Raw genomic sequence first — 14,711 nt, 5'->3', positions numbered from 1 at the left:
TTGATTACAAAGGCTTCAGTCTATATTTCCTCTTGTTTTCTTTAGCTCCTGTTAAGGGTCGCTTCATCATTCAGACCCTACTAACTATCCTTGAAGGTTCATATTGCTCTTCTTTCATTTTTGCGTGAGAGCTTCTGTGTCTCCCACAGCAAGATCAAAGGCAGGGATGGGAGACCCTGTGCTTATTATAGCTGAGGAGATATCGAGCTGGATTTGCCTACTTGAGGCAGATCTCTTGTCTGTAGTAGTGTAGCCATGTTAAGTTGATATCTTCCAACTCTAAAAGGCGTAACCCTTAGGGGTCAAAGACTGCATTGGAATTGGCACTTGAATTGATTTCTCATTTTTAAAAAGTGTTGTCACACTACTGACAATTGTAGTAAGTCAAAATTTAGTAGCATCACCACTTCACCAGCTAGTCACTTCACAGCGCTGTTGTAGCAAAGACTCGGCTCTCTGTGTGGGAAACGGCACCAGCCCTGTTACACTGCCTAAATGTTTCATTCTGAGTTCAAAGAAGATCTCCGACAGCGTTTGGAGAGATTGTCTCGTTCCAGTCTCTCGTCGCGTCTCCTCAGGCTCCCGTTTCCTATTGAGAACCCGTTCTCCAGAGGCTTGCAGACATTATGCCCTATTTACAGTTCAATGGCATATCCTCAGGAGCTAGCATCGTGCTCTTTGAAGATCAAGACAGGCTTTTTAGGTAGTCATTTGATACTAAAAGAAAATGCCTCCCACTCTGAAGTAATGAATGGGGGGTTGACAGCTGCATCCTGACTTGATTTAATTAGCATTGTAAGGATTTCTGTAAGAACAGAAATGGAATGTTAATAAGAAAGCAAAGCGTGTCATTGCATGCGCTGTCTGTGCGTCTCGACCGCAGAACCAGCTGTGTGTGGTAAAGTGTTGCGTGAAGGGCTGCCACCTGCTGGCTGATCTGTGTTTATCAGAGATAGTAGTGTTAAGAGGATATGTGGGTGTTTAGATACCTGTCAGGAAATATAGTAAATAAACAAACTTTTAAATGAACATTCCAAATATAGGCATGTAGGAACCAAAACCTTGCAAAACATCACAGTCAAGCAGAACATCTGATCTTTTAATATACAGCTAAGACATAGGTTTACATCCCCCTTGCAGAATCTGCTAAATGATAGTATTTAAATAGATAGTAGTCTATTTAAATAGATAGATAGATAGAGTTTTTAGCATGTTTTGCTTTTTTGTAACAATAACAATACACGGATCATCCTGTTCAAAAGTTTACATACCCCTACTCCTAACTTATTTTTGCCTTCTCGAGCATCAGTGATTTTTTGCATAGTTTGTAATAGTTGCATATGACTTTTTGAGAGGTCCTGGATGTGAAAAGACAGAAGATTTCTAAACATCATACAGTCACTAAATATTCAAAAAATGCTGTAAAAGGAAAGAATGACCAGGATGTAGAGGATTATTATGAAGCATCATTTACTGCTTGCTGCTTTTTCTTGTCACACCTTATTAGGACACTATGGGCCAGATTTACTAAATGGGGCATATAAGCGTGAGAGGGCAATTCCAAAAAAATGCAGATGGAAGTGGTAATATCTGCGGGTTTTTTACTAAAAAGGCACAAATGAAATAACACATGCACAACAGCTCATTTCCATAAAGACCAACGCAATCCGAAAGCAGCGCAAAATAGTTCAGGGTTGCAAATAAGCAGAACTGATGCCCCTCAGGTGCAGGTGATCTACTAACGCCTGATGTGCTTGAGTTCAGCACCACGGATATTGCAGCTGAAAATGCGGGGTGTGAAAAAAAAACGGATGACAAATAAATGAATGTTTGCAAACACCTGATATTTGGTGACTTCTCCTAGTTAAGGGCGATTTATAGTCGTGCGTAGGTCATACGCTGTAGCTACGGCGTAGGCTATCCGTAGCCTGTGCGTAGCTCTGCGTAGCCTGACGCGCACCCTCCAAAATTTCTAACAGCGCGTCGGCTCTACGTGGACCGCAAGCGCTGTGATTGGTCCACCAGAACCCCTCCTGTCAGGTAAAAAAACTGCGTCATAGGTATTTCCGTTTGAGACGGTGAAAACAAAGATGAGCCAAGTTGAGGAGTGATTTAACTCAAACTGCAACATAAGTCGCTGTTTTTTTACTTCTATCATTGCTGGTCTTCTCAAATTATACACAAGTTGCTATTTCTTCTTTGTTTGTGGGTTAACTTGCTTAGCTTCTTCTTCTGTGACGACTTCTGCTGCTACTGTGGTTACACGCGTGATTACTGCCAACCAGCGGTTTCGCGTGTGTTTGCACGTCGACGCGGACCGCGACGCAAAAGTATAAATGAAAACCGACGCGGAACCTACGCCGTCGCGGCTACGCCGTAGGACCTACGCACGACTATAAATCGCCCTTAACTCCTCTTTTATTTCCTCAAGTAAATAAAAAAGAACATGGCCTGGCAAACAATATTTTTGAATAATATTTTCTGGTGACCACCAGCTAAACCAGCAACAAACCAGCATGGCAATCATGCTGGTCTATGCTGGTTTTTTCAGCAGGGTTGGCATTCCAAAAAAACGTGTTGAAAAACTCCTCTCCCTTGTACCACGCTCTCTCTGATCTCTGTGATGCCTCCTCCTACAGCAACAATTGCAGCCATTTCATGGACAAAATGGTTTAAGCCATGCTTTTTCTTTGTTAAATAATTCTGCGAATAACCGAAATATCACACATGATAAATTGCGTAAATTATTTAAATACTCTCCTCCCATAAATTTTCCGTCTGAAAGGGAACTCCTAGAAATGCATATGTGATCAAGTCAGTCAGAAAAATAACTAGACCTCATCTTTTTATCGCTAATTTTCCACTGCGCGTCTTTAGATAATCCCAACAGTCGTTACTTAGCGCCAAAATCGTGGTTTGAACTGACTCAAGCTGTTAGTAAATCTGGTCTTTTGTGTGTAGTGATCCAGGTTTGAATCCAGCATGCAGCACTTTCTAAGCTCATTTCCTGTTTCTCACTCATTTAATAAAAGGCATCTGATATTTATGAAATAACATACACATAGCTACATATAAGTGATGTCTTGAATTTTCTCTGGCAGTCATGTCAGCTCTTCATTAATGTTCTGGTGGAGTCGCCCTCCATAGACTACCACACTTCGCTGGCCCAGAATGCACTGCAGGTCTGCCTAACACATCCAGAGCTCCAGAACGAGATGTACTGCCAGTTGATCAAACAAACCAACTGCCGTAAGCCTCACAACTATTCCCTCACACAGGTCAGTGTCATATTCACACACACACATACTTAATACTGTTTAACATACTGTATGAAATATTTGATCTCTCTCTTCTCCCTTGCCATTTCAGTGCTGGCAGCTGTTATCATTGTGTGTGGCTCTCTTCCTGCCTCAGCATCGCTTCCTGTGGTACCTGAGACAGTACCTGCAGCACAATGCAGATCCCAGGTCAGTGGCCGTAAACACTCATTATGTGTAGTCAAATTTTGCTATGCACATGGACATTTGTGTCCCTGCCTGTGAAATCCAGGCTATGTCTCATAGTCTAATTGTGAGATTAGGAGCTTCAAAGTTTGATTTTAACAAATGATTTTACTTTACTTAGTCAATATTAAAGATATCAAGGTTTTATTTTCACAGAATGAATTTTACATTATGTATGATGACTTTATGTAGAAAACAGTAAATCATGAAAATTAATCACATTTGTTTTTTTTAAACACATGTAGTGAAACAGATCGCCCCTTATTGGTGTCAATTTTAAGATTAAATTTAATTATACATTCTTATCAGAAAATAAATAAAATATGTATTTGGTGATTTAAACTTTAAACTAAACTTTAAACAATCAGCCAATATATTTACATTCAGTTGGTAGAACATTGTGTGCAGCAGAAAGGTTGTTGGTTTGAACCCAGGACCCTTTGGATGGGCGTCTGCCAAATACTTAAAGGTGCAAAAGAGGATGTTTCCGCCGACTGAGAATCCAAATACCGTTACTGAGTTTTTTAAATGAGCGCATGCGTAAGAACAGCCTCCCTCCTTCACAGATCATTTCTAGGGAACGCCTTCCAAAACTCGTGCACGAGTATTTGAACACGAGTGTTTGTTTACCACTGGCATATGCTGTGTCGCGTGACTCGCTTCAGTGGATTCATTATGTGAAATGATATGATAATAAACACATAAGACGTAAAGTTAGATCATTCGACGCTACTCCCATTTCAACTAGCATGTAGCAGACTGGTCACTGCCTTACAACTACAGTACACAAACAACGTCAATATACCTGAATAACAGTACAACAATAATTATTCCCCAAAGAAAGAATAATCACTGTTACCTGTCGAGAAGAATTTTTGCGAACTGCGCGTCTGTATTGACACCTCTCTGTACCTTCATTGCTCTCCATTGTTGCAATGTAGTACATGCAAAAGACTGCTGGAAAACAGGCCAATCTCAACATAACACTGACTGTGACATTATAGTCGAGATGCACGCCTCCAACATTAAATTACACATTAAATTAAGTACATGTTTTGTTACAATGTTAGAAACAAAGTTGTGACTGCTGAGTTAGCGCTATATGCTTGTCAATGCTATATGCTAGCACTTAGGCAGAAGTTCTACTGTTGACGTTACAGTTACGTTTTGCAGGTCAATACTTAAAAAAAACCTGCAAACTTACCACTTAGAAACGTCCATTAACAATATCCAAACAATTGATTATTCCTCAAATTCTGTATCTTCGTCTGATACAGGCTCAAATATAAGGTCTGTTTACACACACACAGAGCTATTCAAAAGAGCTGCTCTGAGAAACAGCCAATTAGAGCAGAGCTCAACATTATTATTCATGACCATTTTAAATAAGGTAAAAATAGGGGGTAATAATAATTCTAGGGTTGTAAGTGGACATGTAAAACCATCTCTGGATAATTTTTGCACTTAAGAAAGCCACATATGTACTATGTAGGTATCAGAGAACAATTTAAAATATTTTTTCAATGCATTTTTGGCACCTTTAAAATGTAATTCAAATTGATTAGAGATACACTCTTAAAGAACCCCATGGTTGTTCTTTTTGAGTTAGAGATTTTTACTGGAAAACTAAATAACCATGTTTAAGAAAAGCACTTTAGGCTAGCACCTGATGTAATTGTATAGAAAGGTTGTGAGTTCGAACCCAGGACACTTTGGATAGGTGTCTGCCAAATGCTTTTAGGTCAAGTATTTTTAATGGACAACTAAACAAGAAAACAAGATTAAGAAAAGCATTTTGGGGTAGCACCTGATGTAATTGTATTTAAAAGCATGTCTCTGTATGTGTGAATGCCCACAGATCTGAAGTAGGAAAGTATGCTGTGTACTGTCAGCGGTCAGTGGAGAGAACTTTACAGAATGGAGAGAGAGAGGCCAAACCCTCACGGATGGAGATTTTGTCTATTCTGCTGAGAAACCCATATCATCACTCACTACCATTTAGCATACCTGTCCACTTCATGAATAATACATATGAGGTACAATGATTGCAAGCTTACAAAGTACCTAAACTCAAAACTATTTCACAAAGCTGTTGACTCTTCATGTAAGCGTCTTTGTCTTATTTTTTTAGGTGGTAGGTTTCGATGGTTCTACCACGGTGGAAGAATTTCTGAACACATTGAACCAGAGAACAGGGATGAGAAAGCCACAGATTTCAGGTTTTGCACTTTTTACTGATGACCCCTCTGGAAAAGACCTGGAGCACTGCCTGCAGTCCAGCTATAAGGTGTGATAGTTTTCCTCCTTTGTGCATTTTATATCAGATCACTTACAGAATGCATTTTGCATAGTGCAGTATAGCCCCCTATACCCTCATTTACTATTCCCTATGTTAGTCCACTAATATAGTTGACTCAAAGCATATTATCTTCTGGTGCAGATTTGTGATGTCATCTCAAAGTGGGAACAAGCTTTGAAAGAGCTTCATCCAGGAAAATATGAAGGAACACGGATTGTCCGCCTAACTTACAAAAGCAGGTGCATTTGTGGACCTTTATTAATCAAAATTCGTCAGTTTAAGAATGTGTGTATTTTTACATTTTCATGTTCGTGTTGTAAGGTTATTCATATCATGTTTTTAGGCTGTGTTTCCGAGCGCAGGCTAATGGAGAAACAGAACGAGAGCGCCTCCTGCTGGCGTATCAAGTAAATGATGAGGTACAACAAGGGCACTTTCCTGTCAGTAAGGAACTGGGATTGGAAGTGGCTGCATTGATGGCACAGGTCGGTGTGAACAGACAGAGACTGTGTGTATGCGCAGGAAAGGATAGCTAGAGGTGTCAATAACATCTTGATCAAATTTGTCTTGTAGGTTGAGCATGGTGATCTGGATCGCCCTGCAATGTCCCCTGGTTCTCCTCAGTCAAAGACCCAGCAGATACTTCTGCAAGTACTAGAGCGCTTTTACCCAAAACGGTACAAGCAGGAATGCAGCATGGAACATCTCAGGTAAACTAACTTTAGGATTTATTGGTTTAGTCTTCACATTTAACTTAGTGAATGAGAATAAAATAGCACTATGAATGCTTTTACAGCACCATAGGCAATTTGTACAGTTAATGTTGCTATATGTTTTTTTTTTTTTTGTAAAGCTGCTTTGCAACAATACAAAACTGTGTAAAGCAAGCGCCGTGGAAATAAACGTAAATTTGTTTGAACAATGGCAACTTTGTTTTACAGGGACCTTGCTGAGCGTTTGGCCACTAAGTGGTCTGTTTTGCGTGGATGCACAGCTTCAGAATGTGTGAGAATCTATCTGACTGTGGCCCGCAAATGGCCTCTTTTTGGGGCCAAGCTTTTCAGTGCCAAGGTACAGTAGGTTCAGACGTTTCCATAGGTAGTTTTCAAAGGTACTGTACTGTTTACAAGAGTATAGTTCACAGTATTTAATCCCACTTGTTTGTGTACAGCCTTTACCACCTTCTCCATTTGACCAAACTCAAGTGTGGTTGGCTGTTAATGAAGATGGACTGAGTGTTCTGGACTACACAATGGTAAGTATGTGTATAAGCTCTTAAAGGGATAGTTCACCCAAAAATGAAAATTCTGTCATCATTTACTCACTCTCCTGTTGTTACAAACCTGTATACATTACTGTGTTCTGATGAACACATAGGAAGATATTTTGAGAAATGTTTATAACCAAACCGTTTGTGGACCCCATTTACTTACATAGTATTATTTTTCCTACTATGGAAGTGAATGGGGTCCACTAACGGTTTGGTTACAAACATTTCTCAAAATATCTTCCTTTGTGTTCATCAGAACAAATATATTTATATAGGTTTGTAACAACATGAGGCTGAGTAAATGATGACAGAATTTTCATTTTTGGGTGAACTATCCCTTTAAGCGTGTTGTTGATTACCACCTAAAAAACTGGACTCTCTTAGCAAAAAAAAAAAGAAAACATGCTTTTAGTTGATGAAAAACATTTAAAATCAAATGGAAAGTAGAATAATACTTTTAACACCGTACTGTATGTTTCAGACATTACTTTACATTGCATGTATAATTTTACATGGTCATTTATACCTCGTGCAAAGTTGTATCCAGTCTCTCGAACTGGTGTCGTGATTGGCTTTAAAAGTAAATCCACTTACTTAGTATCAAGACAAAAAAAATAGGAAATGGACATGGAAAGGATGTACGGTAACAAAGAACAAAAGTAAATTCTACAAATCACATTTCACAGGGATGTATAAGTAGTGTAATTTGCACGTATGTAATTTTTTCATTTCTATTAATCCATACACTCTAAAAATGGCTGGGTTATTTATGACTCATAATGGGTAAATATTGGACAGAACACGGGCTGGGTTAAAAATTGACCCAATGCTGGGTTATTTTAACCCAACCGCTGGGTTATTATATCCCATGGTTGCATAACAACAACCCAACACTGGGTCATTTTTAACCCAGCACAGGGAAATTTTTAACCCAGCACGTGTTCTGTCCAATATTTACCCATTATGGGTCAAAAATAACCCAGCCATTTTTAGAGTGCAGGGGGCGTATTACAGAAAAGTCCTAACTTTAAAATCTTATCTTAACTGTTTGGTAACCATGGTAATTTCAGTTAGGACCTCATTTAAGACAAAAGCTATTACAGAATGACGTTCCTAAATGCATTATCTTATCTTAACTGCAGATAGGAAAGTGGTATTACAGAAGCATCCTAACTTGACAAAACATCCTAAAAACGGTCTTAACTTTAGGGTAACCTCACAGGTGTCCTAACTTAAAACTTTAATGAGAGCCAGCTGAAACAATCACATTATGATAGAGCTGCGGGAGAATGACATTACATTTTTAACAAAGTGGAGGATGAAAAACATCAATGTTTGTTTTTGGATTACTCTTTGAATGTTTTTTACCTTCACACATTCACAATGTTTCCACTAGTGGAGCGATCTTTCAATTTCTTTCATCCCTCATTATTAAAAAACAGTTATCTTATCCGTGAACACTTGATGGGATTGTAGTGAATACAGTACACACTTGACTCAGCATCTATTTCTTGTCATGTCTCTATCAAATGTTGCCTAGCACTTAGGAAGAATAATTTTTTCAATTTTTGTAAGTCACATTAGCTTAATGTTTAAATTGAATGGTAACTGATAGATGATGTGCTAAAACACTAATACAAAAAACACAGACTATGATGACTATGAATTTAATAAAATGTATTTTTCTGGCCCATTGAAATTAAAAAGACAATTCTTGTGTTTACTGTAGCAGCAGCTCACGCATTGCTGGTTGCTTGGTAACAGACATGACAGTTGATAGCCAAACATCATTAAGCGAATTGGGATTTCCTAACTAGAGATGAGATAAGATTTGGTGAAATAAGATGAGAATCCTAAATCAATTTAAGATTTGCTTCTGTAATATGAATTTGTGTAAAATCTTAACTTAACACATCATATCTTAAGTTAAGACCTAAGATAGAAAGTTTCTGTAATACCCCCCCAGATATCCAAATGCCGCCAAAACAACAAAATAAATAAACAAACTCACATGTCATCATTTTTGTGATCGATCGTAAATGCCACGTTCGAGTACTCTGTCAATCGATTACTCGTTCCCATACCTAACAGGTTAGCTCTATGGGGTGGTTTCCCAGACAGAGATTAGTTTAAACCAGGAGTAGGCCTTAGTATAATTAGGAAATATAACTAGTTTAAACAAACATGCCTTACTAAAAACATTACTGGTTTGCATTTTGAGGCAAAACAAAGGGCACTGATGTATTTTTAGATATTTCAGTGCAAGTTGTTTTCAGTTTGTACAGCTCTTACATTTATTTTATTCTAGGACGAGTTTAATCCCTGTCGGGGAAACCGCCCCTAAAAGTACTGTATGTTTTTCCAATAATTTTTACAAATGATAGAAAAGTCTAAATAGTTTCTTTTGAAAATCAACATTATTCTGCAAATGCTGTCCATAGGTCTTAGGAAAATATTCCAAAGAATTAATATTTTGGCCTCCATGACTACATTTACTCTTATTATGTTTTTTAATAGGTACCTCAAACACATTGGGGCAGAAAGGGATTAGACTAGTCCTAGACTAAAATAAAAGTAAGAGCTGTCCAAACTGAAAACAACTTGCACTGACATATTTTAAAATACATTTTGCCTCAAAATGCACACCAGTAATATTTTAGTAAGGCATGTTTGTTAAAACTAGTTATATTTCCTAATTAAACTAAGGCCTAGTCCTGGCTTAAACTAGTCCATGTTTGTGAAACCAGCCCATTAAATATTTTATATGACTATAAAAACCCAAATGTAATACTTATTTTAACCTATAGAGGCCGCCATTATGTGCAGTGTTAGTGTATTCTGGGTTGTTGACTTGTAATAATGATTATAGACCCTTTCACTGTTTGTACACAATGATGATGTGGCAGCGTATGCGCGCGCATTTTGGCAACGGAAGTATGGCAGGAATCAGCAGTGAAGCAACACAGACAGAGAAAGTTATTTTAAAAAGTTGACTTTATCAACTTTTTCAACACAGCTACCAGATAGTGGAGTTTATAGAAGACGTTAGCAGATGGCCAAAAATAAAGTTGCCAGATACAATATAGGTATATTATTATATTATATTAGTGCAACCAAACTCAACAACTAGACATTTTTATGCTGGGAAACCGTTTTAAAAAACTTTCTGAGTTGCTTACACTTTAGAACCATAGACTGTAAAAAAGATGGACGACGCCTGTTAGCTCTCTTCCATTGGTGAAAAGTGAAGCCGCCAGTGTCCCGATCCGATACGACGCTGACATCTTGGGCCTTGAGTCTGCGCAGTAGAGATTTCGGGACCAGTCACGCGCAGTAGTGAGCAGGAAGTAAAGCCGCGGAATTAAGACCCCGCCCTCGCTCTCGTAGAATGCGCATATCACACGATATCACAGCTGTCAATCATGACGTGACACCACCGTTTTTATATCATTAAATAACTAACTAAACACAAACCTATTTTAAAAACAAACATTTGAATTCACATCAGCGTGATAAAAACTACAGTAAATGACAGAAACCAGCTTCGGAAAAAAGATAATTGAAGTGTAATTAAAATTTTTAGTTGGTCTCAAGTCCCATTGAATAACATGGGGAGGCGGGGTTTATGACCTATACTGGGACCAGTTACTGGGGGGTGATCGAGACGTTTTGGCTTCACTTTTCAGAGCTTGTGCGGCACGCATAACACCACTTCTGTTGCCTAAATGCGCGCGCAGGCTATTTTATCATGTGAGCTGTAAAACGGTCTATTGTGAAATATAACTACAATAACAATAGTAAATACTATTGTATTTACTTTAGATTTTATTGTGAGAATGTTTTACTCAACTCTCATTTGTATGTTTTCTGTATTCATCATTTATGTTACTCTCCGGTTCATATTAAAAGCGCTGAACAGAAGAGGTTGATGTTCTTGTTTTTTTAATGATATGCAGGTGTCAGGACCATAATGCAACCTACTGTTTATGTGCATTTATACTGTAACATCAATCAATTTTACAATCTGATGGAAGACTTGTTTACCATGTTAACCTCGCTATAGCGGTAAAAGAACAGGTTTTTATTGCAACATTTATTAAAACTATGACATTTGTCCACATTACACATTCATATAGCCAGTCCCAGTGTTAATCTATTAAGCCATATACAGTATGTGTTTATAATCGAGGTACCTGTTAAGGAATTAATTAGAGTATAAATTATTTATATGTCTGGAACTGCAGACAAGTCTTAAACGTTTAATGCCGTTTTTAAAATATTGGTTAATTGGCTGCTTTCTCATACAGGCTTTTGTTTGCTAGATCTGTTTGTTCTCAGTGAAAATAAACAGGATCAGTGCAGAACCTATTTTCTATCTTGCTCCATGTCATTTTTGGTTAAACCGCTTCACCCATTGATTATTCTTAAAGGGATAGTTCGGCCAAAAATGATATTAAACCCATGATTTACTCACCCCCAAGCTGTCAGACAAACACATTTTCTGATATTTTAGAAAATGTTTTAGATCTTTCAGTTGATTAAATGTAATGTTACGGGGTCCACGACCTTCAAGTCCAAAAAAAGTGCGTCCATCCTTCACAAAATAAATCCAAATGGCTCCAGGATGATAAACAAAGGTCTGCTGAGGGTAATGCACGCGGTGTTGTTGTAGAAATATCCATATTTAAAACATTATTAACGTAAATAAATACCTTCCGGTAGCGCCGCCATCTTAGTTGCGTCCGCATTCAGGATGAGAGCTTACGCAGCCTACGGAGGCTACTCTGCTGCTGCTCTGTGCCCCCGCCCTCCGAATTTGTCATACGTCACTAAGAAAAGTGCGTACACTATGCTAATACTCTCTCCTGAATACAGAGGAGTCTAAGATGTTGGCGCTACTGGAAGGTATTTATTTTCGTTAATAAAGTTTTAAATATGGATATTTCTACAACACCACCACGCGGATTACCCTAAGAAGACCTTTGTTTATCATCCTGGAGCCGTTTGGATTTAATTTGTGAAGGATGGACACACTTTTTTTGGACTTGAATGTCGTGGACCCCGTAACATTACATTTAATCAACTGAAAGATCTAAAACATTTTTTTAAATATCCGAAAATGTGTTTGTCTGAAAAACGATGGACATATGCAACTCGGACAGCTTGGGGGTGAGTAAATCATGGGTTTAATATAATTTTTGGCCGAACTATCCCTTTAAAAGCTTGTTTGACCTATATTCTACAGGAGAACAAACCATTAAACCCTGTTTCTATCAAATGCAAGGTTATTATACAGTAATATCACTAATGTGTTTATTTCTCTGTAGCATCTTTTAGTCACATATCCATACCAGTCGGTGATCACCTTTGGAGGCTGCAAGGAGGACTTCATGGTTGTTGTCAGCCAGGTTAAAGACCAGGCTTCAGGCAAGAAGACTGTGGAGAAATTTTCATTTACAATGGCTAAACCAAAGGTAAGACATTTTAAGTTATAAATGATAAAACACCGTTTTACTGCATTTTACTACATTATCCCTTTGATTTTTTTAGATTCTGGAACTGACTCTTCTCATGGCTAGTTATATCAATTACTGGACCTCCAGTCTGCCAGGTGCTAGCAACCAGACACAAGGATCAGCACTCGGACCTCAAGGAGACAGAAGGCTGTGGGACATAGAAAGCAGACACTTTCCATCAATGACATATACCACTAAAAGCCCCACTCTTCTTTAAAGGAATAGCTCACCCAAAAATGAAAATTCTCTTAGTTACTTACCCTCATGCCATCTCGGGTGCATATGACCCACCTGTCGCATGTGTATTGTAAAGCTCACCACGAGAAGTCTACAATGAATACAATTTAGTGTTCATCTGAAAAAATAAGTCATATATAGTACCTGGAATTGTACCTGGAATAAATTTTTTAAAAAGTGCCTTGATACATTGGCAACTCTAAATGTGCCTTTCAAACCCTTTTGATCTAGAGAACTCAGTTTATAGAGATATGATTCGTTTGGTTTAGAAAGTTTATATAAACTGCGAGGAAAGTTGTGTGAATAGGCCAACTTCTTGCACACTTCTTGTTCACAGTGCAGCTTTACAAGACTTGTGTAAACCACCCTGAGAAGATCACCCACTTAGTCAGCATAGCTCCAACTTTGTATTTTTCTGGAGTGCAAAAATGTTGGAAATGTTCGATGCCTAGAGGAAGTCACTTGCATAACATGATTTTTTTGTTTGATTTATTTTGGATTTTTTTTTTTTATCTATGTCTATCCAGGACATTTCTTCTTTTTCACGGTACATTAGTTAGCAGTACTGTCATCTCTAGTATTTTAACACATTTGGCGGAAATTAGCTAATCAGTAGCTAGTCTTACGTGGTAAACTGTTCTATATTGTTCTCCTTTTTTTAACATGGGCTATTGCACAGATGAAATTGTGAGGGCATAGAGCTATACTCACATTACTGGTAGTGCAACAGGGATGATAGATTAAGTTTTGTATTCAAGCAAGAAATTAATTGAAAATCAGTACTATGTGAATATGATGAGTTGTTACAGGTTTACTTTCTCTAACATTGTTCTGTAGTACTACCAAACATAATGCTTAATCTGAGCCAAATGTTCCTTTTTTTATTTAGTTACTGAATAAATAAGCACGTTTTATTTGCTATCCAATGCCTCCTGCAGAAAGTAATGCAATACCCTACACCTATCTCAACATAACGTTAATATGTGCAGGACCATGTATTTTCGTGTAGTTTGTCATTATCATGGTAATGATGTCTTAGACTTTTTATATTTCCTTAGCAATTAGATCTTGAGAAAATCTATTTCTGTATAAACTTTTACATACAGGTAAAGGTATAACAGGTTTTCAGCCATCAAAAACATACAGTGTTAGCTATTCTGCATCTGTTTTAAAAACAGACATGTAATAAAAGCTAAAAAAACACACTGTACCTTTAATGCACCAGTACCTAAGATATTGGAGGACACTGTTGTAGGGAGGATTTTTAAAAGAAGTGTCAACTAACTTGAATTATTATATGAATTAAACCACTGTCTCCTTATTTTAAATATTTATTTTGTCATTTTGTTTTTGAAATGTAGCTGTTTTAGTGTAATCAACTTTTGTTAAACCACTTTAGTTTTTTTTTTTTTAGAAGTGTTCCAAGTAGTTTGGAATTAATGTCACTTTTGTTGTCAAAAAATGTAGTAGTATACCATAGAGATCAGTGATGGGTACAGATTTTAAAATAATGCCGTGACGGCATCAAATACTATAAAAAAAGATTGTTAAAAAATAAAATATTCATTTAACTTTTGTCTTTCTATTTTTTAATCTTCTGAAAATTAAAAAATGTTTTAAGGAGTTTAATGACTAACATTTACTATAAAGGCAAGGGAGTAAATTATATTTTAATTCACAATATAAATATTATTATTATTCCTCTTATTTTTTAACACACTCTATTTAGTTATATTAAGAAGTTATTTTTACATGTGCTGTCTCTCCCACCCCACAAAACAGAAAACAATATAGTCTATATTAAGAGGCAAATATGCATTTATAGGAAAGCAGTTTGTTTAATATCACTTGTTTTTATATTGCAGAAAAACTTACTAACCAAAAAG

General features: G+C 37.3%; 1 protein-coding gene across 1 annotated transcript in view; it reads left to right on the top strand.

Annotated features, from left to right (window-relative positions):
- plekhh1 (pleckstrin homology domain containing, family H (with MyTH4 domain) member 1) overlaps positions 1-14,396 on the top strand; it is a 46,625-nt gene extending 32,229 nt beyond the window's left edge. Inside the window, exons 20-30 of the mRNA XM_065288531.2 lie at positions 3,102-3,278; positions 3,370-3,467; positions 5,362-5,539; positions 5,635-5,790; positions 5,944-6,041; positions 6,146-6,287; positions 6,376-6,512; positions 6,744-6,873; positions 6,974-7,057; positions 12,400-12,546; positions 12,623-14,396. Coding sequence (XP_065144603.1) covers positions 3,102-3,278; positions 3,370-3,467; positions 5,362-5,539; positions 5,635-5,790; positions 5,944-6,041; positions 6,146-6,287; positions 6,376-6,512; positions 6,744-6,873; positions 6,974-7,057; positions 12,400-12,546; positions 12,623-12,805 — 1,530 coding nt within the window. The 3' untranslated portion in view covers positions 12,806-14,396. The remainder of the gene's footprint in view (positions 1-3,101; positions 3,279-3,369; positions 3,468-5,361; positions 5,540-5,634; positions 5,791-5,943; positions 6,042-6,145; positions 6,288-6,375; positions 6,513-6,743; positions 6,874-6,973; positions 7,058-12,399; positions 12,547-12,622) is intronic.
- Positions 14,397-14,711: the final 315 nt, after the last annotated feature.

The sequence above is a fragment of the Paramisgurnus dabryanus genome, chromosome 17, assembly GCF_030506205.2.
Source record: "Paramisgurnus dabryanus chromosome 17, PD_genome_1.1, whole genome shotgun sequence".
Taxonomy (NCBI): Eukaryota; Metazoa; Chordata; class Actinopteri; order Cypriniformes; family Cobitidae; genus Paramisgurnus; species Paramisgurnus dabryanus.
This window is presented reverse-complemented; position numbering and strand designations above follow the sequence as displayed.